Genomic DNA, 26446 nt, shown 5'->3' on the forward strand with positions numbered 1-26446 from the left:
TCTAAATCCAGCCTGCAGACGGTCCGGGAATCAGCATGTTTTTACATGAGTAGAATGTGTGCTTTTATTTAAAATGCATCTCTGGGTTATTTGTGGGGCATAGGAATTGGTTCATTCCCCCCCCAAAAATATATATATATACTCCGGCACCCCACAAGGTCTGAGGGACAGTGGACAGTTTGCTGACCCTTGGTATACTCTATATTTGACTTTCTTCAGATTGTTTTATTTATGTTTTATTGATTTAATATGCTGCAAACCGTTTTGAGGTTTTTCTTAAAAATATAAAGTGGTATAGAAATTTAAATAATATAATATAAATAACAAATTACGGTTCCCAGGATTCTTAGGGGGAGCTTTAAATGTACAGTGTGTACCAGGTGCGTGTGCCAAATCAGGGAGCCCATTTCGGTGGTACTTACCGTCTTCGAGTGCAAAACCTGATCGGATGCTGGAAGAACCACCTCAAAGGTACCTTGACCACCAACTTCCCCAACCTGGAGTGGAGTCAGGAAAAGAAGAGAGGGAAATAAAGAGGAAAAACTGGGAGGAAGGCTTTGGGCCTGTCACTCTCCCTCAGTCTAATCGACCACACAGAGTCATTATGAGAATAAAATTGGGTGCGCACTTGCGCCCACGACTCCCTCTCACCCTAACCTACCTTACAGGGTTGTTGTACACTTAAAATGCGGTGGGGTGAGGCCAGTCACTGCACAGGGTCATTGTGAGCACGTAATGGGGCAAACATTGGGCCTGCCACTCACACTCAGCCTATCCTACCTCACAGGGTCGTTGTGAGGGTGACAGTGCGTGTGGGGAAACGATGCCATCCTGGGCACCTTGGGGGAAAGGGCGTGACATGGATGGAATAATAAACATTCCTGTGCTCACACCAAAGATCACTATTCAAGGTCACACCAACACCATACATTTAAGGCACAATTAAAGCACTTGGCTTCCCCCTGAGGATCATGGGAACTGCAGGTTTTTTAAGGGTGCTGGGAATTGTAGCTCCACGAAACTTTTGGGGAACCCACGCACAGAACTTTAAATGTATGGTGCGGAGGGTACCGCAACGCATCCAGACTTCTTCCTCCTATCCCCCAGGTGTGTCCCCTGTCCCGCCCCCAGAGGAACATCACTTACAATTTCCAGCATGTTCGGGAAGCATTTTTCCAGGAGCTTTTTAATCTGCAAGAACTAGAGAGATGAATCACAGAAGAATGTAGCCAGCTCTTTTTCTTTCAAAGCAAAAGGCGGCAGGCGGAGATCTAATCCCACATCCTGTTGGGGAAGCAGCGCTATTTGCCCTACCCCCTCCTCACCGGAACTCTAAACATTGGGGTTTAGAAAGGAGGGGTATTTAAAAGCCTGGCTGCCGGTTCAGTCCAAAGGCTCATCTAGTCAGCATCCTGTTCTCACAGTGGCCAGCTAGATGCCCCAACGGGAAGGGAGCCCACAAGCAGGACCTGAGTACGATAGCAACTCTCCCCTAACTTTTTGGTACTCAGAGCCCTGCAGGATCAGGCCAAATCGGGATCAGGCTAGGTCGGTTTCTCACAATGGCCTGCTCGATGCCTCAGGGAAGCCAGCAAGCAGGACCTGAGTGGAACAGTAGCTTGCCCCCGTTTGTAATTCCCAGAAACTGTTATTCAGAGAATCACAAGATTTGAAGGGGACTAAGGAAACACAAAGGATATGAATTGGGGGATTCAGTAGTGGTGGGGTGCTCAGGGCAGAATAAGCGGTGTGGGGGGGTGATATTTGGGAGGAGGAACAGTTCTCCTGCAAGGGACACTTACCCGACTTTTGTACCCTCATTCGGCTCTAAAACAAAACAAAAGAAAAACAAACGGTCTGTTCATAAAGTTGCCAACATTTTATGATTCTATTCATTTTATTACCAGCAGCCTCATACCCCGATTGGCTGAGGAATTCTAGGAAACCAAATGAACCAGCACGGTTTTGAAACAAGTGCAGGTTTGAACAGTTCCATCTGCAATCTTGATTCAAAATGGTGCCCAATTGTATTACAACACGGACGGAAACTTGCGCCTTGATCTTAGCAGCCGCATCATGCAAAAATTGGTTAAAATATATTTTAACCAAAGATGACAACTTTCCAAAATATGCAGTATTATTGCACACCACTCCAATCTCTGAGTGGTGTGAGGGGTTCCAGGGTTTGGTTTCCTTGGAGTGAGGGACAGCGGAGGCTGTGGTGTCTTTATGATTTATGGTTTATTTATACCTACATACCACCTGAGCCTATGGATGGAGGGGTTCACAGCATTATTAACACCCCAAGAGGATCTTGTTTCTCTTATAGCTAAAGCCATGGATTCAAACAGAAACCAAGCATGCCTCTTTCTCTTTCTCTCTGGCTTCCTCCTCCACCTAACTTCTACACTCACACGCCTCTCAGGCCTTTTGTTTTATTAACTTCCAGGCAGCTGAGGGAGAGGGGGCTTATCCTTTCGCCTTCTGGCACAGAGCCACTTCCTTTGTTACCTTAAGGACCTATACTTACGGGGCCATTATAGCCCATGCCTGGCTGATTCAGCAGTTTGAATCCTCCTTTTGATCTAAGAATTACAGGCATACAATCTACCTCCCCCAAACTCACAACAGTATAGACTACATTTATATCCATGGGTATCTGAGGAGGGGGGGAGGAATGAGGGACAGTTGGGGGCCCCCTTCCCGATGTACCATAATCTCCACATTCACGGATTTCTTTTATATATACATAGTACATTTTCAGCATTTGTAGAACCTGAGCTACAGGGCAAAATGTACAGGCACAACTTGTTTTGTGATAACTTATCCTGCTCCCCCCCCCCACAAAAATACTTTTAATGCTTTATTTTAACCCACTCCCCCCAAAATTGCCCGTGGGCACCCAAGTTGATACCCCACATTTCCTCTGAAGAGCTCAAGTACATGGTCCTCCCTGCTCTCCCATTTTACCCTCGCAACACCCCTGTGAGGTAGGTTGGGCTGCGAGACAGCGACTGGCCCTCAAGGACCCTGAGTGAGCTGCACAGCTGAGTGGGGATTCGAACTGTGGTCTCCGGGCCGTTGCCCGACCACTCTTGCCATGCTTGCTGTATAGCGGCAGTGGGTAACAGAGGAGCACATCCTCTTGCGGTCAGACGCGGGGACTGACCGATCGATGCACAAACTTCTCCCTGCCTCACCAGTAGATGATCTTCACTTTGAGCAACTCGGGTGCAGATATGGCTGCAGGTTTCTGCTGTTTGCTCCCCATCTGCCTGGATCAGGGGAAATGAAGCAAGAGCCTTCAATTGGTGCTTAGAGGTCTCGCGCCAAACTGGGAGGACCTCCCTGAGAGTTTTGGTGAAGAGGGCTAAAAAGGTTTGGGGGATACGCGAGAGCGTCAGAAGATGGCGGCACCGGAGACCCTCCCAGGCTGGGCCTCCCTCAGAATTCATGTTCCTAAGCAACCATCTTGACTGTTCTCTTTGTCCACATACACACGACAAAGGCCACATTGACACCACACATTTAAAGCACTAGGATACTGCTTTAGACAATCGTGGCTTCCACCACCACCAAATAATAATAATAATAATAATAATAATAATAATAATAATAATAATAATAATAATTATTATTATTATTATTATTCTTCTTCTTCTTCTTCTTCTTCTTCTTCTTCTGGGAGCTGTAGTTTGTTAAGGGTGCTGAGAGTTGTTAGGAGACCCCCATTACCCTCACAGGGCTATCATTTCCAGAGTTCCCTGATGGTCAAACCACTCTGGGAAATTTCAGCTCTGTGAGGGGAATATCTGTTAAGTATAATTGGTTTATTTGACAATGGTTAAATGCACATTGGTAAAAGGCTTTAACATGGGGGCTATGTTAGAATAGCACTCTGGTTGTTGTTCTCTAGCTAGCTAACAGCATGAATGAGCAACCTTAGGTCACCGTTTTGGTTCTTTTGGAGTAAAAATGTGTACTGTAAGACTCTTCTGAAGTAAACAGCTTCTCTTCTCTTCTCTTCTCTTCTCTTCTCTTCTCTTCTCTTCTCTTCTCTTCTCTTCTCTTCTCTGTAAACAGCTCCAGTCTAATGGAAGCTGGAACAGGGTGGTGTTATGATCTCAGTTCTGTTTAAATAGGGCTGCCGTGTGCCGTCGGAAACGGTGTCCGGGCGAAAATTGTTGAAATGTCTGGGGAAATCCGGACGTATGGCATCCCATGTCGGAAGTGTAGATTTTGGTGAATGTCCTAAAAAATACCTTCATTTTTTCCCCAATGTTGGGGGGGGGGGGAAGCAAAGAAGCTGAACAATTTTTGTATCTGGATTTTCACTTTTTGACATATGGCAACCCTAGTTTAAAGTTATTTTTGAAAATACGCTCTGCCTGTGCTTGATATGCACAAGATATGGAACTGTATGGATGTATCATTAACGGGTTTTTGTTATGTTTTAAAGAAAGTTATGCAAGCAAACTTTGAATAATATTTTCATGGCTCTGGTCAATGCTTCATTCCAAAAGGACTCCGTTTTCACGCATCCAGTTGCTTCAAACTGCACAATACTAATATATGCAATAATCTCTTTCTCTCTGGCCACTTGGGAGTCTCCCCAGGTCACTCACCACACTGGCTTAGCTTCACTCCCCCCTGAAGTGTTTTTTCCTGGCTAGAACTCTAACAATGCCTCTTGCTTGCCTGGGTAGAAGATAGAGAAGGGTGTGTGATTAAGGGCTTCTCCACACTTCTGCATGTCTTTTCTAGGCATGATGGGTCCGAACAGCTTTCCATTTGCCCTGCCTCTTTCCCCAGGAAAACCCGCTGTCTAACACTCCATCAGAACAAACGTCAATCCGTTTGTTCCGATTCAAGTGCAAGTGCGGAAGAGCCTTATGTGTGTAGAAACTAGCCTACTCTGCAAAGGTAAAAATTACAATAGTTGCTCTGCCCACATTTGTCTCTTGCTCTCTCAGCTGCGCAACAGGTTATAACCATGTCCACATTTCAATTCTAGGAAATGCTGGACGTTATTCAGTGATGGGTTGGATAGAGGCAAGACACCAGCATTTTAAGGCTGCATATACGCCATACATTTAAAGCACCCCCCCAAAAAAGTAGTATCTGGGAACTGTAGTTTACCCCCAACAGTGCTACAACTCCCAGCACCCTTAAAAACAACAGTTTCCATAATTTTTGGTGTGTTTGTGTGCTTTAAATGTACTTCAGACAAGCAGCACGGCCCGTCTTCACAGCCTAATTTGCACAGAAAGGGTGTGGTAGAAATTTCATACCCCTTTTTGGCTGCCAGGGGGATGGAAAAGGACAAACTAATGAAGTTTTAGCACCAGCCGTTAGTTCTGACTCCTTTCCAGACTGTCTGAGTTGCAGAACAAGACACTCAAATGGAATCTTGTTTGTAAAACCTCCAGCACTTGACGTTCATAATTTCAATGAAGGGCGTATAAACATCCGTCCATCTGAGGTGGGTGAGATTGGCTCTGCTTCAGTCAGTCCTGAAGAAATATGTGCCCTGGGTCTGCATGTGTGAGGGCCCCAATGTGATGGTCACCAAAGCTCCTCTGGCTTTTTGACCAAGGAAAACAGGTACTGAACAGAAGCTTCCTTCATAGACGGGTAGCAAGTGAACAAGGAACTTCTGTAAGAGGCGATGGCGGAACCCACTGAAAGAATTTTTGGAATCCCACCTTCCTTCACACTAGACTTTCCAGGTCTTTCCAGATTAGAACATCATCGCAATTTTCTTCATGTATTTATAATCTGAACTTTCACAAAAACATATCAAGGTGGTAGGTAACATATAATAAACATATAAAATCAGCGGGGGGGGGGGATCCCATAAAACACCATTAAAAACATCAAAATGAGAAAATGCATATTTTATTTTATTTTAAAATAGTATTGTACTAGCAGTAGTCTCCCCAGAAGGAAGGTGCGGATGGGACTCATCAGTCAGGGCAGGTAGCCCATCTGGAAAAAGAAAAACTCTGATCCTAAACTTCTGCTGCCTTGTGGGATGTCTTTGGGGAAAATAAAAGGCTAAGGAGTAAACCCTACAAAATCTGGAGTGGAGTCCCTATCCCTAAGACAGAAGGATGGCACCTTCTGGCAACTCCTGCAGCCAAGCTGTTGCCAAACGCATTGCTCTGGTCTCCTTTGGACCACATTTGTGAGGCCGTCTTGTTGTCTGGGCAGCCCCGGACCTCCATACACACTGCCCAGGCTTGTACCCTAGGCAAGTCACTGCTAACACAGCCGACTTCAACCCTCCCCCCATACTCCATTGTCTCTCAAGACAGGTGGATGCCAACAATAGTGTTGTGAGTTTGCGGGGATTCCACTGTTGAACATGAGTTTGGCCAAACTGCGGGAGGCAGTGGAAGATAGGCGTGCCTGGCGTGCTCTGGTCCATGGGGTCACGAAGAGTCGGACATGACTGAACGACTGAACAACAACAACAACATTGTTGAAGGAGCCATGCAAGTTTCTTGGTGAGTTAATGGTCCTAAGTAGGGATCATCAGTATAAGAAAGGAAGTGTTGTTGTTTTTGTACCAGCCCCTCCATCACCTGGAGTCAGAGTCTGTGAGAAGTCAGGCAGAAGTCAGAGAGTGAGAGCCATGGTTGATTTCTGCTTGAATCGAAAGCTATGACTGTGGGAGAAGCAAGACTTTCTGGGGTGTTAATGCTCTGAGCCCCTCCATCATACATCCAACCTCAGGTGCAAATAAACCATATATAATAAAGACACCACAGTCTCCTACGGCCCTCTTTCCAAGGAAACTGAACCCTGGGTGAGCACCTGCAACCTGTGCAACACTGGCACTTACTTAGCATCTCAGAGAGAAGGGTGCTTCTTGACATGCTAGTCTTCTATGTGCAGGGATGAACCGCCCTCCAGACGGAGGCAACATAGCCCAGTCACAGCTTTATTGCCCCAGTGAGAGAACGAAGCTAATTCAGACTTGATATCTTGGTAGCAAACACACACAAGCTAAACGGAGTTGTTTTGAGTTAGGGAGAGGACGGAGAATCAAAGCAGCTTTGTATGCCACCTGCTTGTGGCTTGCCTGCCCAGTTGGCAATGGTTTCTGCATTCCTTGAGCCTCCAGTGCCAGTATTGCCAGGCTAAAAATAAGAGCGTCATGCGGACCACAAGGCAGTTAAGTGCAAATATAGAATGTGTATGCGGAGTTATAAAAAGTGTTCTTTATTTGCATTATTATTATTGGGACAAAATTGCCACTCTGGCGGGGGAAATGGGGACATTCCATGGTAAAATCAGAAACCAGGGTGGCTTTTGTCATTCTGGGATTCTCCCTGGAAAATCAGGACACTTGAAGGCTATGCAACTGTTATTTAGAAGCATTACCGCATCCTATTAATTTGGGGTTCTCGTGCAGCTGATTGGGGCCTTGATCTTAAATACCCACGGCCTGTGCTGACCTTTTTTTTTTTTTTTTGAAGACGTATGGCAGCCCCACTGCATAGATACAACACTCTCAGTTCCAGGGGTTGTTTTGAAAAATATATATCTTTGATGCAGAAATAAATAGTCATTTATCCCTTTGGATCAAGTCATCTTCCAATTCATGTTTCCATGTGATCAAGGAAAAATCCTGAGTCTGTTTACGGATGGCAAGCTGCACTTGGGAATTAGACTTTTACATTCCTGGCAAACAGCTGTCTTCCTAATTTTACTGGAAGACTGAGCTGGGTGAGAAGGGGGGAAACTCAATATGAAAGAAGCAAGGAAAAGAAAACAAAAACCCCTATGAACGGAGCATGGGAGGGAGTTCCCGGCGTGCACAGCGGGAGGATGGCGGACTTTAACATCTTTGCTATCTATCACGAGTTAATTTGGCGGCTGCGATGGGAGTAAGCAGCCTCCCACCTCCCCGGGACGACGGGGAGGGCTGCCTTTGCCCGCGGTACTCCTTAACCCGCTTTGGGTCCTTCGGGACCGGTGGGGGAGTCTGGGCACATAGGGCTCGTTTTCAGATGCAGCTCCTGGAGCCGGCCCCGTTCGTGCACGCTCCCTTTAATTGGATATATAAATTTGTTTAAAGATTTTGGGCATGTCTCGGACAAAGGAGTGGGAAGAATGTTGCTAACTGCAGCCCTGAGTGATTAAGAATGAAGATTGGAAGAAGACGCGGACTTTACATTGGTATGTGAAGGAGGGAAAAGAAGGGGGGGTAAGCTCTGGAATCTCCGTTTGTTTTGCCTCAATATCTACTTAACACGGGCGAAACCTCCCCCTAGAAAATCCACTTTCACAGGCAAATGGCAAGTGGACTTTAAAGACAGAATGGAAATTAGAATGGAAATTACAAAAATAAACTGTGTGGAGGTGAAACTTGATCTGGACTTGACTCAACAGAAATGGAGGATCCTCGGCTGGCTGTGACGCAGCTAGAATTAACTGCCGAGTGCTGATGATAGCCTGTGGAGCTGTACACCACTTCAAAGGGAGAAGCCGGATTTGATGGACGATTGATAGTGGAATTTACGAGGGTCTGGCCCTCCCGGAAAAGAGTGGGGACGGCTCACAGGGGAAGAAATTGGTGTGTCGCAGTTTGATTTACAAGTTTGATTTATGAGAGACTTTCAAGATGGCGTCAGCCGAAATGCGATATTGGGAGAGGATGGCTTTTTCCACACAGAGACATTATTTACTATAAGAGTGTCTGCTTGCTGGCATTTATCAGAGGCTGTGAAAATATTGACTTTATGAAGCAACTGGAAAAGATCATAAGAAAGCGCTCCGGAGTCCGAGACATGGGGAATTCACAAGTTAAAAATTTGGCATAATTGGAATTGTTATAATTGGAATTGTATAATTAATTTGGCATTGTAATTTGTTTGGTAATTGGAAATATATGTTGGAAAATCAATAAATATGTTTAGGAAAAAAAAATGAACGGAGCATGGGAATGCTCTGCTGATGCCAACAAACCAATTTAGACGCCTCCAAGTGAATTTGCTCAATGAAGCCTCTTTTTTTTTTTAAAGGCAACACACACAAACAGATTTGCTTTATGAAGAGGATTGATTTCCAAAATGGTGGCTTCTTATCCCTCACATCATAGAACAGGGGGAAGAGGAACTATACACACTGTGCCTGTCCTAAATTTAATTCCACCCCAACCAGGAAATTAACTGGTTGGCCTTGGCGCAAGTTGCTGTCCCACAGCGTAACCTCCTCGCAGGGTTGTTAGTGGGAGGTTAAAAGGAAAGGAGGAATCAGCATGTGGACAATCTCCACAGTTCTGGAGGAAAGGGAGGATAAAAATGTAATAAAGAATGATCTCTTAAGTCCTGCTGCAAATAAGGCTTGGCCAGGGTGGCCTATGTGTAAGGGCTAAAATAACATTATGGGAGACTTGCAATTAGATGTTGAGAGGAACTGTGTGGAGGTACGCACATGGTCATATTTGTATCAGCTGCAGGTAAGGATGGGACAGAATTTGGATTACCCGTATATACCCGAGTATAAGCCGACCCGAATATAAACCGAGGCACCTAATTTTCCTACAAAAACCTGGGAAAGCTTATTGACTCGAGTATAAGCCGGTTCACCTTTGCCGCTGTGGAGGAGGAGGAGGAACGAGCAGCCCGAAAGCAGCCCTTTGGGCTGCTCCTTCCTGTTCCTCCTTTGCCAAGTTTGCATTTTTGCGAGCAGTTCAGGAATGGAACAAGCTGCCTGGGGAGAGTAAAGAACCGCCGTTCTTGTACACTTCTTAAGGAATGGTTGACTGGGAAGAGCAGGTGGCGGCACGAGCGGAGAGAAAGGGCTTCTTTCTCACCGCCCCCACCGCCCGCCTCACTCGAGTATAAGCCGAGGGCAGCTTTTTCAGCACAAAAAATGTGCTGAAAAACTAGGCTTATACTCAAGTATATAAGTAGTTTTTAAAGGCTAACCTACCAGATTCACACTGATCTGAAACAATTCGTGAACCGAAACACAACCCTCCATCAAAACTCACAGCTCTCTGAATTGCATAATGCAGTTCTCCAGCTAACTAATGTGTAAAAAGATGCATTTATTGGGATAAAGTGTGCATTGAAATGCAAAAGAATACTTCTTAATGCAAAGCATAGTCAAACTATGGAACTCACTTCCACAGGAGGAAGTTATGGCAACCAACTTAGAATGGCTTTAAATGAGGATTTGACAAATTAATGGAGACAAGGGCAATCAATGGCTACTTGTCATGATAGCTATGCTCTGCCTCCTTGGTTTGATGTGGTAATTCTTCTCAATACCAGTTGCTGGAAATCATGGGGTGGGGGTAGGGATAATGTTCCTGCACTCAGGTCCTGTTTGAGGGATTTGCACAGGCACCTGGTTGGCCACTGTGAGAAAGGATGCTGGACTAGATTTGCCAACAGGTGATTTTTATGTTCTTAAGATTGCTTTGCAAAAGAAAATGTGTATATTAGGTAAAATTGCATATAAATGCAATGTACAGTGGTACCTCGGGTTAAGAACTTAATTCGTTCTGGAGGTCCGTTCTTAACCTGAAACTGTTCTTAACCTGAGGTACCACTTTAGCTAAAGGGGCCTCCCGATGCCACCACGCCACCAGCACACGATTTCTGTTCTCATCCTGAAGCAAAGTTCTTAACCTGAGGTACTATTTCTGTGTTAGTGTAGTCTGTAACCTGAAGCATCTATAACCTGAATCATCTGTAACCCAAGGTAAGGTAAAGGTAAAGGTAAAGGACCTCTGACCATTAGGTCTAGTCGCAGACAACTCTGGGGTTGCAGCGCTCATCGCGTTACTGGCCGAGGGAGCCAGCTTACAGCTTCGGGGTCATGTGGCCAGCATGATTAAGCCGCTTCTGGTGAACCAGAGCAGCGCATAGAAATGCCGTTTACCTTCCTGCCGGAGCGGTCCCTATTTATCTACTTGCACTTTGACATGCTTTCGAACTGCTAGGTTGGCAGGAACAGGGACCAAGCAACGGGAGCTCACCCTGTCACGGGGATTCGAACCGCTGACCTTCTGATCGGCAAGCCCTAGGCTCTGTGATTTAACCCACAGCGCCACCCGCATCCCCGAGGTACCACTGTATATTAGGAAAAACTGCACTGAAATGCTAATGAATATTCACAAGGAATTCTTAAAAAACAAATTCGCAAAGAGATGTGAAAATACAGATTGTCAAAAGGAGAAACTATAACTGTCAACTTTGTCCATCCCTAGCTATGGGAGTCTTTAATTTTGATAGTGAAAAGTGGCACATGGGCAGGATTATTTTAACTGTCCCTCATTTCTCTGGTTGTTGCTGCTGCTCTAATGAAAATCACAGCCCCTCAGTTGCTTTAAGCTAACATTTTTTAAAAAATTACATAACTGAAGATGGATTCTCTGTGTCGCACATGTGTGAAAGAAAAGCTTTTGAGTGTTACATGAATGTGTGCTCATCTGGGATCTAAATCAAGGCCCGGTGGGTTTCTGCGCATGAATGGCACACATGTTTGTGAGCGTGCTCAAACCCAATGCAGTATGACCTCGTGCATTGAGTCCTAGACTGTTTATGTCTCAAAAAAAAAACCCTCCCCACTCACCCCACCTTCCCAAGGCTATAAACACTTCCTACACGGCCCCGCTCTCCAGAATTTGCGGGTGGGGGTAGGGGAACAACGCAATCCTAGTTTTAAAAAGAGACATATGATTCACTCTTGTCCCTGGCATAGGGCAACAAAGAAGAAGGAAACATTCAGGAAAAGCATAAACAGACAAGGATTTACAAGGGAGAGGGTTTATGTGTTCAGCCAGAACACTCCCTGGGGTGGTGTTCACAACCTAAAATATTTTGGGCTTCGTAGAACCCTGAGAGGGCACGTTCCTTTCCTGTTGTAGCAGTGAGTGGAGAGGTTTAAGTGCTGTGGCTCAGTGGCAGAGCATCTGTTTGGCAGGCAGAAGGTCCCAGGTTCAATTCCCAATGGCATCTCTAAGTAGAACTAGGAGAGGCCCCTGTTAGAGGGCTTGTCCACACTTCTTGCCTTTTCTCCGGCCGGAAAACCTGTTCCTTAGCAACAAATTGGAACAACAACAGTTCATTACTTGTACCCCTCCCATCTGACTGGGTTGCCCCAGGACGGCGTAACATAATATAAAATAATATACAATACGCCAGACATTAAAACCTTCCCAATACTGGGGAAATCCCATTGCTGTTTGCTCCAATTCAGCACAAAACTGCAGGTTTTCCCTGCAGGAAAGAGATTTTAAGTTGAACTAATACATGCAGGGGTTAAAACCATAGAGTAAGCTGTCATGCTGGACTTACCTTGGGAGGAACCAGGTAATCAGGCCTACTGTTCTCTCTCAGTCTACCCAAGAAGCTCAGCATGTAAAGAGATCTGAGATGGTTGTTCCAAGCTCAGACTGCATGGCTCTAACAAGCCATTATTGTGTTCTATCTGTGCCAATAGAACTTTCAACACTGAAACTAAGCCAAGTGGTATCGCCTGTGTTTTCTGACTGATGGATAGAAAAGCACATGAACCTGACCTTTGAAGAGTTTGTAAGTAAACCATTTTTAACTTACCAATCTTGTATTTTTCTATGATGGGGTGGACTATTTTGGAACTCACAATGGCATATTATAAAAGGTCTAACAGCTGATATTCCCATGCTTTCCTTTGCTGCATATTTTGTGATTTTAACTAGTTGATGGGGTTCTCTCACCAAATAGTTATTGTCCCAAACCTGGATCTTGGCATCCAGGGAATTCTCCATTTGTATACCCTTTCTTCCTTTGCCACACACACCTACTAGTTTTTGTTTGAATGTAAAAAATGGGTTGCTTAATGCTGTTCCTGCCACGCTGCCTTTCTATGGGCAGGGAGTTTCGGCCAGACAGCCTGTCAAAAAGAGGACTGTCTTCTGTAAAGCAGGAAACAGGTTCACCCACATGTAGATGGGCTGATTAAAACACTACCATGGACCCCTATGAGGGACTCTCCAATGCCCTGGTGCCGAGAAAATACATCTCCAGCCAGGGTAGCAAAAAGGTTTCCACACGCTGCTGTAGCGATTCTTCCAGAAGTAGCTTCAGCTTTCAAATGCCTTGGCCCAAGTTTGCATAACAAAGTGGATAATGAACAGACCTGGCTAGGTTATTTATTTCATCTCTTATTTCAGAAGTATCTTCCATCTCTTCAGTCACTAGATCCAAACACAGTGGCTCAAGTTTACATTACAAAGTGGATAAGGAGCAGACCTGGCCTAGGCTATTTGCTTCACAAATAAACTAGTCTGACCATTAACGGTCTCTTTTTCTACCGAATTATTTCTTAAAGCTTATAACTCTGAAGTGTTTTGGCCTGACTGGGATGTCCTCAGTCTCTGATAATGCTTCTTCCTTGCCTGACTGGAGAGATGTGTGCACAAACTGGCCTACTGTATAAGGGTATATTTTAGGTTTGTTGACCAATCCACTTTTGCCTCTGGCATTGCCTGCCATAGGCATGTGCCTCCAGGAAGGTTACCCAGAAAGGAATGTGGCCTCCAGGTATTAAAAGGTTCTCCACCCCTGCTCAAAATGGTTTGGGGCAGTGCTATTTTTCTGGAAAAATAGGCGCTGTATCTCTCCATGAACGCCTCCCTTGTTCTCTTAAAATGGCAATGGCAACCACCTGAGAGGTGCCAGAACTGAGTTCCATCCGGTGAGTTCTGGCTGAAAAAAAAGCCCTGGTTTGGGGTCAGGTAGGTTGCTCATGCCAACCTGGCCTGTACCTTACAATCCACATCAGGCGCTGTGCTTGTGGCTCTGGCCTGTCTGTGAGAGCAAGTTGGTGCCAAAGAATCCTGTAGGAACAACAATTCCCAACACCCGTAACCAACTACAGTTCCCAGGGTGCTTTGTGCAGGGGGTGTGTGTGCTCTAAGTGTGTGGTGACTGAAGGTGGTGTTGAAACCAACAATGAATGTGATTGTGCTGCGCAACAATTTGCCGGCCGTTGCTCTGCCTGAGTGTGCTGGCACAGCACACGCAGATGTGACTGATCTGTCCGAAGGGGAACTTGTTACGTATATATTCATGCCAACCATTTCCTGCCAACATCGCCTAGCCATCAAGAAGCAGGAATTTCACAAAGACATGTTGCCTTGTTTACCTCACCATCGATGCCCGGGTCAAAGAGGGCATTACTGACGATGGTGTGAAGAAATTAAACCTCATCTAAGCATCCATGCAAATTTTACTTCTTATTTACAGAGGTCTGCATTAAGACAGATAAAGGAACACAGGAAGTTGCCTTATACTGAGTCAGACCATTGGCTCCCTATTCCCCTCACAGATGGACAGTTCCAGTTTAACCGTTAATCCCTCTCCCCAAGGAACTGTGAGAATTGTAGGTCTGTGAGGGGATTAGGGGCTTCCTATCAACTCTCAGCACCCTTAACCAACGACAGTTCCCAGGATTAATTTTTTTTGGGGGGGGGGTTATAACTATTTAAAGTGGTATGAAGCAGGGTGCAGGTGGGGTCCAAAACTCTTCCCCGCTAATTCCTCTCACAGGGCTACAATTCCCACAGTTCCCCGGGTAGAGGTATGGTCTGTTAAACCACTTGGGGAATTGTAGCTCTGTGAGAGGAACAGGGGTCTCCTAAACGCTCTCAGCACCTTTAACAAACTACAACTCCCAGGATTCTTTGGGGGGGGAAGCCATGAAAGTGGTATGATACTGCTTTAAACGCATGGTGCAGATGGGGCCAAGTTTGACTCAGAACCCAAGACAGGAACAGGCCTCACTCTGGGAAGACTTTCTCACATCTGCTTTTTGAGGTAGGCAGGCAGGAATCCAAGAGATGCTCAGGGAGGGAAAGTCCCCACCTCCTCAACCCTACCATATTCCCAGAGGCCTATGGGTACATGCTGTCCCAGCTCGGCCAAGAGGCAGGCACTCCCAAATTCCCACCGTTCCCATGCCTTCCTTCAACAACACACATCTGGAAAACACTGAGTTTTCCAGGACACAACCCAAAAGCCTGTGAACTCTGCCAAGGACAGCCGCCTACGGAAACTCAAGTCCTGATGCAATGACACGTGTGTGTGTGTGTGTGTCAGGAAAGAGTCAATGAAGTTCCATTGACTCCGCTTTCTCCAACTTGGTGCCTTACAGATGGTTTGGACTACAACTCACCAGGCTGGCTCTGCCTGATGGGAGTTGTAGTTCCAAAACATCTGAAGGGATGGGCAGCAGGTCGGGTAAGGCTGCCATAACTCATCTGAGGTTCTCCGGAAAGAAAAGATAAATAAGGAACGAAGCCACGCCAGGAAATGACGGTTTAGGATTTTACTCTACTCCGATTCCTCCAGCGACAATCAATCAACACCAATGTGCAGTTATGAGAATATCTGGCTTGGAGTGGGCGTCGAATGAGCAAATCTGCCATTTTGTTTTTTATCCATTTCTCATCTTTCTAATACTAAATTCAGTTCTCCCCGTTTCAATATCAGTTTGCACTCATTAAAATTTATCAGCATTTTAGTCGAATTCCTCCTAATGCACACATGCTGGTGTGCAATTGTGTCTAATATAAGCATTTGTGTAAATCAGTTTCCTCTAATACAATGCATTTGTAATGCTTCCCCCTCTCCCTACAGATATATGCATTTTAGGAACGCTTCAATCTAGCATAAGCATTTTTTCTACACATGATTTGGAGAACTGCTCTGCAAAATTCAGAGAAGTCAAATTTCAAACAATGGGACTGTTTTTGAGCTTTGTTTTGGGAAAGTTGCAAATTAGGTAGGAACATAGGAAACTCCCATATACTGAGTTAGACTAATGTCCCATCTAGCTCAGTATTGCTTACACTGACTGGCAGCATCTCTCCAGGATTTCAGACCAGGAGTCTTTTCCCAAACCTAACTTGGAAATGCCAGGGATTGAACCTGGGACTTTCTACCCACCAAGCAGAAGCTCTACCTTCTGAGCTGTGTCTCTTCCCAGAGGTAGATTCACCTATTAACGTGAACTGAATCAAATTTCTCCCCCACCGCTAATTGTAGATATCTCTGAACTTTTGTACCTCTGTAATGTTGTTTTATTTTTATTTTATTTTTTTTAAAAAAAAACCTCTGGTAATAAATATATAAATAAACATAGATTCTCGCAACATCTTAAAAGACCGTCTTCACATCCCTCCCAAAGAGCAGCCATCGTTTTCAAGAGAAGAAAGAATTGGAAATGACAATTTGGCAGGATCTGAATACATGGCTTCTTCTTGAGCCATGGGGCTTTGACTGGGCACTTGGGGAGTTAAGAGTGACTATGACACAAGTTCTTTGCAGTCCTCTCCCCAAAGGGTGTGTTTAGAGTACAGGGTTGAGCCAAAACATTTTGCTGGAGAAGAAACAGTATGTTGTAGGATGGTGATGAGGAACTTCAGGCTCGGAGTCTGAATTGGCCCTCCGACTCTCTCTCTCTCTGTGGCCCTTGGAAGTATCCCCAGGCCACACCCGCTCTCCCCAGGCCACACCCTTCACTGGCCCTGCGTCCAATCCACATACAGAATCATACTGGACTCAACGTTGAGCATTACTTCAGCACTGGTGACAATGGAACAGTGTTGTTCATGACAGCCAAGGAAAGCAGGCCAACACAATGGGCCCTGTCCTCTAACATTTTGCTGCTGCTGCTTCTTAACTGCCTGCATCCGCTGCCTCATACTGCTTAATGGCAAGTCCAGCCCTGGTAGAGCACAAGTGGTTCAGGTCAGATCTGTCTGTGCACCCTCTCTCAGGCCATGAAAGATCAGGGGAGTGGACTGGTTCAAATTCCCCTGCGCTGAGAGTTCAGAATCGCTCCCCTTCTGCCCTAGAGGCAGCAGGAATAGAGCTGGGCGAAGGTCCACGAAAACGACAGAGCCTTTGAAGAAAACATCTCTGAAGAAAACAGTTGCCACCTCTGTGTAGACAGCATGGATGGCACCAGTGCTATTTTTCTGAGAAAAAGAGGTGCTGGAACTCACCATGAATGCCTCACTTGTTCTCTTATAATGGCAATGGCCCACCTGAGAGGTACCAGAACTGAGTACTGGCTGAAAAAAAGGCCTGGATAACACAAAATTGCTGCCCCTTCCACCCTGGAGGCAGCAACAGACACAGCATTTTGAAAGCAAGGGCGTCGAGTGAAGCTCCCACAAAGAAACAGAGCCTCTAACTCTGAAGCAACAGAGATGCCATCTTGCCAGTAGACGCCAACACCCTGCTCAGAGCTGCTCCTCACTGCGGAAAGAGCTGTTTGCCGCGCCATCCAGGCCTGTCTCAGCGTCGAGGATATTGTCCATCGACCCACGGTGAGGATGCTTCCTCTTGTTGCGGACGCAGAAATGCCAGGCCAAGGCAGAGATGACCACAAGGATGAGGGTGGCAGCCAGCCCCGCAGCTATGTAGACATAGGGCATTTGGTGGGCAGGGGTCCAGACGAGGCGGCACGGCCCGTGCTGCCGGGTGCCATCGTCCATGGGGCTGGATCCGGCCCGGTTGGATGCCACGATGCATAACAGGTACTCGTGACCTGGCAGCAACCCTGAGACAGCCGCCAAGCGGGAAGTGTTGTTGAGGGCCGGGCCGGAGAGGAAGTCCTCGCCGACCAACTGATAGCGCAAGCGATACTCCTGCACTGTGGAGGAAGGCGCACACCAGCGCATGCTCGCTGCCACCTCACTCGTGTGGACCATCTGCAGGCGGGGCGGCTCGGGGGGCACATCTGGGCCGGTGACCCCTGGGCACAAGCACCCGCTAGCCCTACTCAGCTCCTCACAGGGCACTTGGAGGTGCTGGCAGGGGTTGTATTTGCAAAGGTGATGGGGCTGCCGTGGGAGGCCGGGCGTCTGGGGCTCTGAGGTCAGAGGGTAGTCATAGTCATCGTAATGTTGATCGTCAGGATAATCCAGAGGAGGTTTGACCGGAGCAGGTGGTGAGGTCCTGTCTTTGCTCACCGCTGGGGCGTTGCTCCCCAAGGGATGCGGGAACAGGGGGCTCTCTTTCAGGGGCACGGGCAAAGGGTGTCCCATGCTTGTCGGTGATGCCTGGGGGCAGAGGGTCAGGATCCAAGCCGCTACCAGAAACAGCCCCGGGATTTGCATGGCTCCTGGTAACAGAGGGAAGAGAAGCACAGTAGAAGGGGAAAATAGGGATGTTTTTATTTATTTTCAATATCCCCCCTCAACTATTTTTTTCCTAATTAATTCTTTCAACATATAACAATGTCATACAGATAAATAATGAAACGTCCCACCCTAACTCAGAAGCTCGTATTTATGCAATACATAAACAACCAAAGTTATCCCAAACTATTATTTGTACAGAAGGCGATAAGCAGTTTAAGTTAATCAAAAGTCATTGTTTTTTAGAGCTGTTTTTAAATGGGAAGCTGCCTTATACTGAGTCATAGAATCAACATAGAGTTGGAAGAGACAACAAGGGTCATCTAGTCCAACCCCCTGCAATGTAGGAATCTTTTGCCCAACGTGGGGCTTGAACCCATAACCCTGAGATTAAGATGCTCTAACGGCTGAGATATCACAAACCCCATTTACAAGGCCCTTCACAACTTGGGTCCAGACTATCACAGAGACCATATATCTCTGCCCAAACTCTGAGATATTTGAGGGAGTCTCGGTTAGTGGTCTACTACGGTTCAGAGACATGGCTCGTAACTACCAGAAGCGGTGTGTTCAAAATTGCAGGTTCAATCCTGTGGTAGTTACTCTCTTGAGATAAGAACCTGGCCTGTTCCCTGCCGAACTGCAGGTGCTTGACAATGGCTATTTCAGCATTTTAAGGTTCTTCTCCATTTCTAGGGTTTATTTTAATTGTTCTTATTCTTTGTACAGTGCTCTTAAAAAAAGTATGTACACTGCTTATAAATTATGATTATTAAGTCGTATATAAATACAAATCTAAAATAAAATAACCCCCCCTTCATCTTTCTCTGTCAGCCCATATGGTGAAACGTTCAGAATTCCTAAACCACCAGACCTGACATTACGCATTACTATTTTGAACGAGGTGACGGCATGTGCGTAGCCAGATTTATGCATGCTTGTGGCTGGAGCCAAGGTCTGAATCAGAAGTAGTAACCCACAGGATGAGGAAACCTGTGACCCTCCAGATGTTGGCTGAGTACACACCATACATTTAAAGCACCTCACAAAAAGAATTATGGGAATTGTAGTTTACCCCCCATAGAGCTACATTTCCCAGCACCCTTAACAAACTACTGTTCCCAGGATTATTATTATTATTATTATTATTATTATTATTATTATTATTATTATTATTATTATTATTATTATTATTAGGGGGAATGTGTTTTGCATATATTTTAAATGCACAGTGCATTCACAGCCTACGTTGGGGGATGAGTGAGCTCTCCCTTTGCAAACACTGACATGCTGCATAAGACCAAGGTTGCATCTAGTCAAGCGCTCTGTACCCAGAAGTGACCTGCAAGGCGTGAAGGCAACAGGCCTCATCTGATCTGCCTCTCCTGCTTCTGCTGATTTTGGATGTAGAGTTCCCCTGAACCAGAGGGTCCGTCACTGCCTCCTGCAGGATCTAGAGCAAGGAGACGGGGACCTTCAGGCCTGGAGTCCAAATGTAGACATTCAGGTCTCTCTGCCAGCTCCTCTGAGAGTCAGTGTGGTGTAAGAGCGGTAGACTCGTAATCTGGTGAACTGGGTTCGCTTCCCTGCTCCTCCACATGCAGCTGCTGGGTGACCTTGGGCTAGTTACACTTCTTTGAAGTCTCTCAGCCCCACTCACCTCACAGAGTGTTTGTTGTGGGGGAGGAAGGGAAAGGAGAATGTGAGCTGCTTTGAGACTCCTTAGGGTAGTGATAGAGCGGGATATCAAATCCAAACTCTTATTCTCTTCTTCTTCCTCCTCCTCAGGACCCTCTCCAGGCAACACCCCTCCTGAGGCTGCACATACCCCATGTATTTAAAGGATGCCTCAAATAATCCTGGGAACTATAGTTTGTTAAGGAACTGTGTATCTGTGCGGGCCGAACTACAGTTCCCAGGATTCTTGTGGCGTGGCAGTACATGTGTTTCAAATGCATTGCATGTATATATCCTGAGCTGGGCCCTTCAACAGCCGTGCCTACCACCTCCCTTAAGTGTTTCTACCAGGCTGGAATGTGCCCTTGGACTTTGAACATACCTCTTGCTTGCCTGGATAGAGCATGTGTACGAAACAGATTACTATACAAACATAAAAGTTACCTTTCTTGCTATGCCGACTTTTTACTTCTGGCTCTTCCCGCTGCTAGTATGCAAACCCCCCCCCCCAAGATGGGAATGTGATGCCCCCCCCCCAACAAACCAAAAAGGTCCCCCCACTCCTGCTTTACCCCAAAAGGAACACAACTTAAGAGGCAAGGAGGAGGAGGTGTGCATCAAGGGGGCAAATTCACTCACCTGGATGGTGGATGTCTGCTTTTGGTTGCTAGGCAACAGGCGGCCGGGAAGGGTCTCTGCCCCTCGATGAAAGAAAGAACGATGGAGCTGTTTTCAGGAATAACAGGACCCACCAGGCAAGGACCAAAAGCCTGTGGTGCTGAAATGTGGTGCGTGTGTATCAAAAGCTGCCTGTATGGGGGTGGGGGGGCACAATGATTGCCGCCTAAAGGCTGAGGAGCAATTTGTGGTATCCGTGGAAATGATAAGCAAGAGCTCCTTGCGCTGGCTTGCCGGGAACTAGCAAAGTGGTGGCCTCTTGCGAAGCCAAAAACCCAAACTTTTATATCCTCCTCGTGGGATGATCTCATCACCCCCCTTCACCACCTCTTCCTCTCCCCCCCCCTCCTTTACAGCTGGGCCCAGCCAGTGGGAATGAGTACAAGGCAGCTTAATGGGCGTGGAAAATGCTTTGGCTTGACAGGGGACCCCCCTGGCAGGTGCCTGGAAAGAAAACAAACAGTGCCTTATAAGGGCTATTCACGTCCTTCTCGGAAATCCCTCCTCTGGGTAAGAGAGGGAATAAAGAAGAGTTGAGGAGAGGAGACAGAGAGACAGAGTGTGTGTAAAAAAGACCTGACAGGAGACAGGGAATGGTGTGTGTGTGTGCTGTGTCACAATCCCAAGAGGAGGGGGGGAAAGAACTATTCTTACATGGGCAAACTGATTCAGGATGCTCATCCCAGACAGAGGGAGAGGCATTTTTCCTGCTCCCAGACCAGCACTGCCCTGCCCTGCCTGGAGCCATACACTCACCCAGGTCTCACCCCCTCATTGGAGCATCAGCACAGACAAAAGACGTTCTCCAGGGATCATCTTACCATAACATCCAAAGTGGTGCCCAAAAAAACGTGATTTACAGTGCAGTGGGGGGAAACCTTCCAGATGTTGTTGGACTCCCAACTCCCAGCCAATGGTGAGGAATGATGGAAGTGGAAGGCCACAGGTTTCCCACCCCTCGCTTATATTATCATTTACAGGTAGGTAGTTGTGTTGGTCTGCCATAGTCAAAACAAAATAAAAAATAAAAAAAATCCCTTCCAGTAGCACCTTAGAAACCAACTGAGTTTGTTCTTGGTATGAGCTTTCGTGTGCATGCATACTTCAGGAGTTGGGAGTCCCAACAACATCTGGAAGGTTCCCCCCCCCTGCACTGTAAATCACTGTTTTTTTGGGCACCGCTTTGGATGTAAGATGATCCCTGGAGAGCGTCCTTTGTCTGTGTTGATGCTCCAATGAGTGGATGAGACCTGGGTGAGTGTATGGCTCCAGGCAGGGCAGGGCAGTGCTGGTTTGGGAGCAGGAAAAATGCCTCTCCCTCTGTCTGGGATGAGCATCCTGAATCAGTTTGCCCATGTAAGAATAGTTCTTCAGGTATCTGAAGAAGTGTGCATGTACACGAAAGCTCATACCAAGAACAAACTTAGTTGGTCTCTAAGGTGCTACTGGAAGGAATTTTTTTTAATTTTTTAATTTTGTTTTATATTATCATATTTGCTTTCTTTATTTGTCTTCCATTCCAAAAGGACCTCATCATCTTTTTTCTTTACTGCTGGGCTTTCTTCCCATTTTGCAAGCCGAAGGACTGAGGCCAAGGACAGCGAGGCTCAAGAAGAGACCACACATGGAAACCAATAGGGAATAAGCTTGCCACCTCCCCCATAAAAAAGGCCTATTGTGATTTTATGAGCCGCAAGACAGGCAGATGTTCAGCAGGTGAAGCCACACTGCACCCCCCCCCCATGTCAAGAGAAGCTTATTCTGTTGAATTTATGGCCTGTGCACAGCCATTAAAGACATATAAGAAGAAGAAGAAGAGTTTGGATTTGATATCCCGCTTTTCACTACCCGAAGGAGTCTCAAAGCGGCTAACATTCTCCTTTCCCTTCCTCCCCCACAACAAACACTCTGTGAGGTGAGTGGGGCTGAGAGACTTCAGAGAAGTGTGACTAGCCCAAGGTCACCCAGCAGCTGCATGTGGAGGAGTGCAGACACGAACCCGGTTCCCCAGATTACGAGTCTGCCGCTCCTAACCACTACACCAAACTGGCTCTCTGTGTGTGTGTGTGAGAGAGAGAGAGACAGCGAATGAGTGAGTGAATGAGTAAGAGAGAGAACATTAAAAGGCAGTGATGGGACGCCCAGCACCAAGTGTCTCCGGTCCACATCAGCCAACAGGAAAAATCCAGGAGCCAAAAATCCTGCATTCTCTCATTTATTAATGAGGTCATTCCAAGAGCAGAAGAATTGAAAAGGAAAATAAAATATAGACAATTTATTGACTCTTAAGTAATATTGTACAAAACAATTGTGCTGGAGAGATGCTACTTGATGTACCCAACCCTATTTTAAAACAACTTATTGTTTTAGTTTTATTTTCCTAATCGACAGCAGACAGAAAATCCCGCCCCCCCCTCTGTTGAATGAAGTTTCGATAACCCACAGTTGTCTTCCATCATGAGCAGGCAAAGATCTATGACTGACGCTGACGTACTCAAAAGACTTCACCTTCTTTATTTTACCGCAGAGTATAATTCCCATTTTAGAGGTGGGAAAACTGAGGCCACACAGACTTAACAGCATTTTGAAATCCTGGCAGACAGGGATCGAAATAAAGGAGATACACAACTTTATTAACAATACAAAATATGTCTCCTTAGATTCCCTCCATTACTTCCCAGAATGAGGTGTCCCTTGTATACCTCAGGCTGCCTTTGTGAAGAGTTTTGAGGTAAGATAGTGATGTTAATTTACTTATTCCGTATAGATTCCCACCCTTCCTCCACAATGAGCCCAGGCTGGCTAATGCATCCATAATGAGGGGTGTGGGATTTTTTTAAAGCCATCTCAGAAACAATTAAAAACATATTCTTAACCAGTGATCTCATATTAAAGTTTTAAGGCCCTTCCTTGTTGGGCTTCCCTGGTAGCAACAGCCCTCCACACTGCAGATGGGAGACAGATCCAGCGACCAACATAGGAGAAAAAGGAGGGTCCAGGCTTTGTGTCAGCAGTGGGCTCTTTGGGGACCCCAGGAATTCGCTCCACACAAAACCAGCAAGAGGTGACGGCCCCAATTCCCCAGTGTGGCAATAGTTCCCCTAAAGGCAACCTCACTTTTCAACTAATATTCCACTTCCCCTCAGATCACTCACTCCATCACCAGCTGCACATAAAGCTGCTCAGGATATGACCCTGGCCAGCTCCTGGCAACAGCAAAGCAGAGCTCCTCAGCTCCTCTGCAAGGAAATTCAGCAAACAAGGAGGTCACCCTTAGAATTTCCTAAATGAGCTTAACTTTGGAACTGTTGAGCCTGCCGCAATTGCCATGCGGCAAGGATTTTACTAAGATTTCCTCCTTTTCTTCCTCAGTTGCCCAAACAAGACAACATGAAAACTAGGCCAGAAACCTCCAAAGGTTTGCATCCAGTGCTTTCAGCATTTGTAGAAACAGAAGACATTTTCCGGGACGAATGGGGCGTTTAGAGAACTACCATATTTTACACTGCCTTTTTTTTTTTTTAAAAAAAGCTACTTTTTTCAAGATTCTGATGTGATCTGAAAAGCAGTTTGCCCTTTGAGTTAAAAGGGGTTGCTCTGTTGATGGGGGGGGGAAGGTACTCTGTACATGCTCAGAGGCACGCAGCCTGTGTCGGACTATGCAAAAGCAGACAACCATATTCAAAATGCATGTTGAAAGCTTTTGCAAGTTTAAGGAACACTGAATTGCGGCGGCTGCCAGTCCATTAATACATTGATCATTTGCCTTAACTAATTGGGAACACGTTTCTTCGGCTGCTTTCAGATCCTGTAAGCTTCCATGGAGTCAGAGAATTGTAGAGGTGGAGGGACCCTGAGGGTCATCTAGTCCAACCCCCTGCAATGCAGGAATCGCAACTAAAGCATCCATAACAGGTGATCATCCAACCTCTGCTTGAAAACCTCCAATGAAGGAGAGTCCACCACCTTCCGAGGGACTTTGTTCCACTGTCAAACAGCTCCTCCCACCAGTAAGTTCTATGTGATATTTAATTGGAATCTCCTTTCTTGTAACTTGAAGCCATGGGTTCGAGTCCTACCTTCCAGAGCAGGGGAAAACAAGCTTGCTCCCTCTTCCAAGTGACAGCCCTTTAGATATTTGACGTGCTCTGGTCCATGGGGTCACGAAGAGTCGGACACGACTGAACGACTGAACAACAACAACAACAATCATATCTCCTCACATTACAGCTCTTGTAAAAAAACTTTTAACATCCCAACATTTCAAATTATTTTATTCCCAGCTGATACAGCTCCTCTCAAAAGATCTCCTTTGCAAAAATTTAAAAAAAAAAAAAAAGGGTTGGGGATAGGGGAAAGGAATTTTTTTTAAACAGGAGGAGAAACGCAAGCTTAATTAACGAATGTTGCCCACACATTATAAGGACAAGCAAGTGGGACCGACTGCACATTAGGGGAATACTAATTAAATTTCAGTCAGAAGAACTGGGGCACAGGGCACGACTGAGACGTTGCTTTTCAAAATCCGCTTTTGTCTAAATTTGTGCTGAGTCATTATCATGAGTCTCTGACTAAGCAAGGGGACTGCATTCCTGAGCAAAAGCTCTTTCCAGCAAAAAAAAAAGGGGGGGTGAGGGATGGGGGTGGGGAGAGAGAGCTTTGGCCGAGTATGAATTAATTCTGAAAACAGCCGGCATGATTAAACTTGGAAGAGCTCAATGGAATTCAGAATTGCTCATATACACTACGTGCCAGTTTCTATACCATGGAAACGCAAAATTCCAACCTCACAGAAAATCCTCAAAGTGAGTGGTGCTAAATTCCGCTAATCTTGCATAATTTAAGAATGAGTGGGTGTGGGTGTGTTTCTGGCACACAGCTTGCTCAGAGTATTTGCTCCACGTACAACCCGATAAGCCGAGGTTTTGGTTGGCAAATTGTGGGAGAAAAGGTGGAGGAGCGGAACGGGAGAGAGAAGAATGTTTGGCAATCAAGGATGAGACACAAGGTGGACCTCATGACAAATGGCCAATGCACGCTGGGAGTTTCCATTTAGAAAATTCGCACCTAAGGTGGCGGCGGCGAATCATTTCTTAATTTATTTTTAATGCAAATTTATTTGAAGGAAAGAAAACGAAGAAGGAAAAACCTGTCAGCTTAACAATACAGGCATGCCCCCACTTACCCATGGTTGGCTCGTGCGTGACTAGTACCCTGCAGTGCCGGTGGGGGGGGGAATAATTCTATTCAAACCTGGAAATGGCGGGAGAGAGCAGGAGAGTTCTCATGGCTTATGAGGAGACCCTCCCTGGAGCCCAAAGAGGATGTCAGTGAGGGCAGAGGAAACTCCGAAGAGGCTTGGGCTTTGTTTAGGCTGCCCAGCCTCCCCGCCTAGCAGCTGATTTGCGGGGTAACGCAGCAGCCGTCATGCAGCCGGCCCCGAGCTTCAATTCTAGTTGTGAATATTTTTGGATACAGTCTTTTTGGTCTGGATTGGCGGGAGAGCGGCAGAGAGGGTGTTTAAAGGATGCTCCCCATGCACGCAATTTTTCACTTACAAATGGCAGGGCCCCAGAATGTAAGTGGGAGACACCTGTACATTGGATCACCGAGCATCCTGTCCTCACAGTGGCCAGTCCCATGCCTATGGAAAGCTTGCAAGGAGAAGCCAAGCCTAAGGGCAACTCTTCACCTCCTACAACTTGCCGGAAGCTGCAGGATACAATATGCACCACCAGTCCATCCATCTGTATTATTATTATTATTATTATTATTATTATTATTATTATTATTATTATTATTATTATTTATTAAATTTGTATACCACTCAACATTTGCACACACAGCTCAACATATGCCATCCACATGTGGAACCAGCTATCCAAGTGAAGTTGGCGTTTATAAATAGTGCGTTTAACATGTAACATTAATACTCAG

At 46.1% G+C, this 26446-nt stretch overlaps 1 protein-coding gene across 1 annotated transcript; it reads right to left on the bottom strand.

The window, feature by feature from the left end:
• Positions 1-16754: 16754 nt before the first annotated feature.
• On the bottom strand, positions 16755-20819 carry LRRN4CL (LRRN4 C-terminal like). The gene is made up of 2 exons (XM_033136260.1): positions 20471-20819; positions 16755-18138 (listed from the first exon to the last, which is right to left on the bottom strand). The coding sequence occupies exon 2, from the start codon at positions 18131-18133 to the stop codon at positions 17255-17257; it is 879 nt and encodes a 292-aa protein (XP_032992151.1). The 5' UTR covers positions 18134-18138; positions 20471-20819; the 3' UTR covers positions 16755-17254.
• Positions 20820-26446: the final 5627 nt, after the last annotated feature.

This window comes from Lacerta agilis, chromosome 17 (genome assembly GCF_009819535.1).
Source record: "Lacerta agilis isolate rLacAgi1 chromosome 17, rLacAgi1.pri, whole genome shotgun sequence".
NCBI classification, from domain to species: Eukaryota; Metazoa; Chordata; class Lepidosauria; order Squamata; family Lacertidae; genus Lacerta; species Lacerta agilis.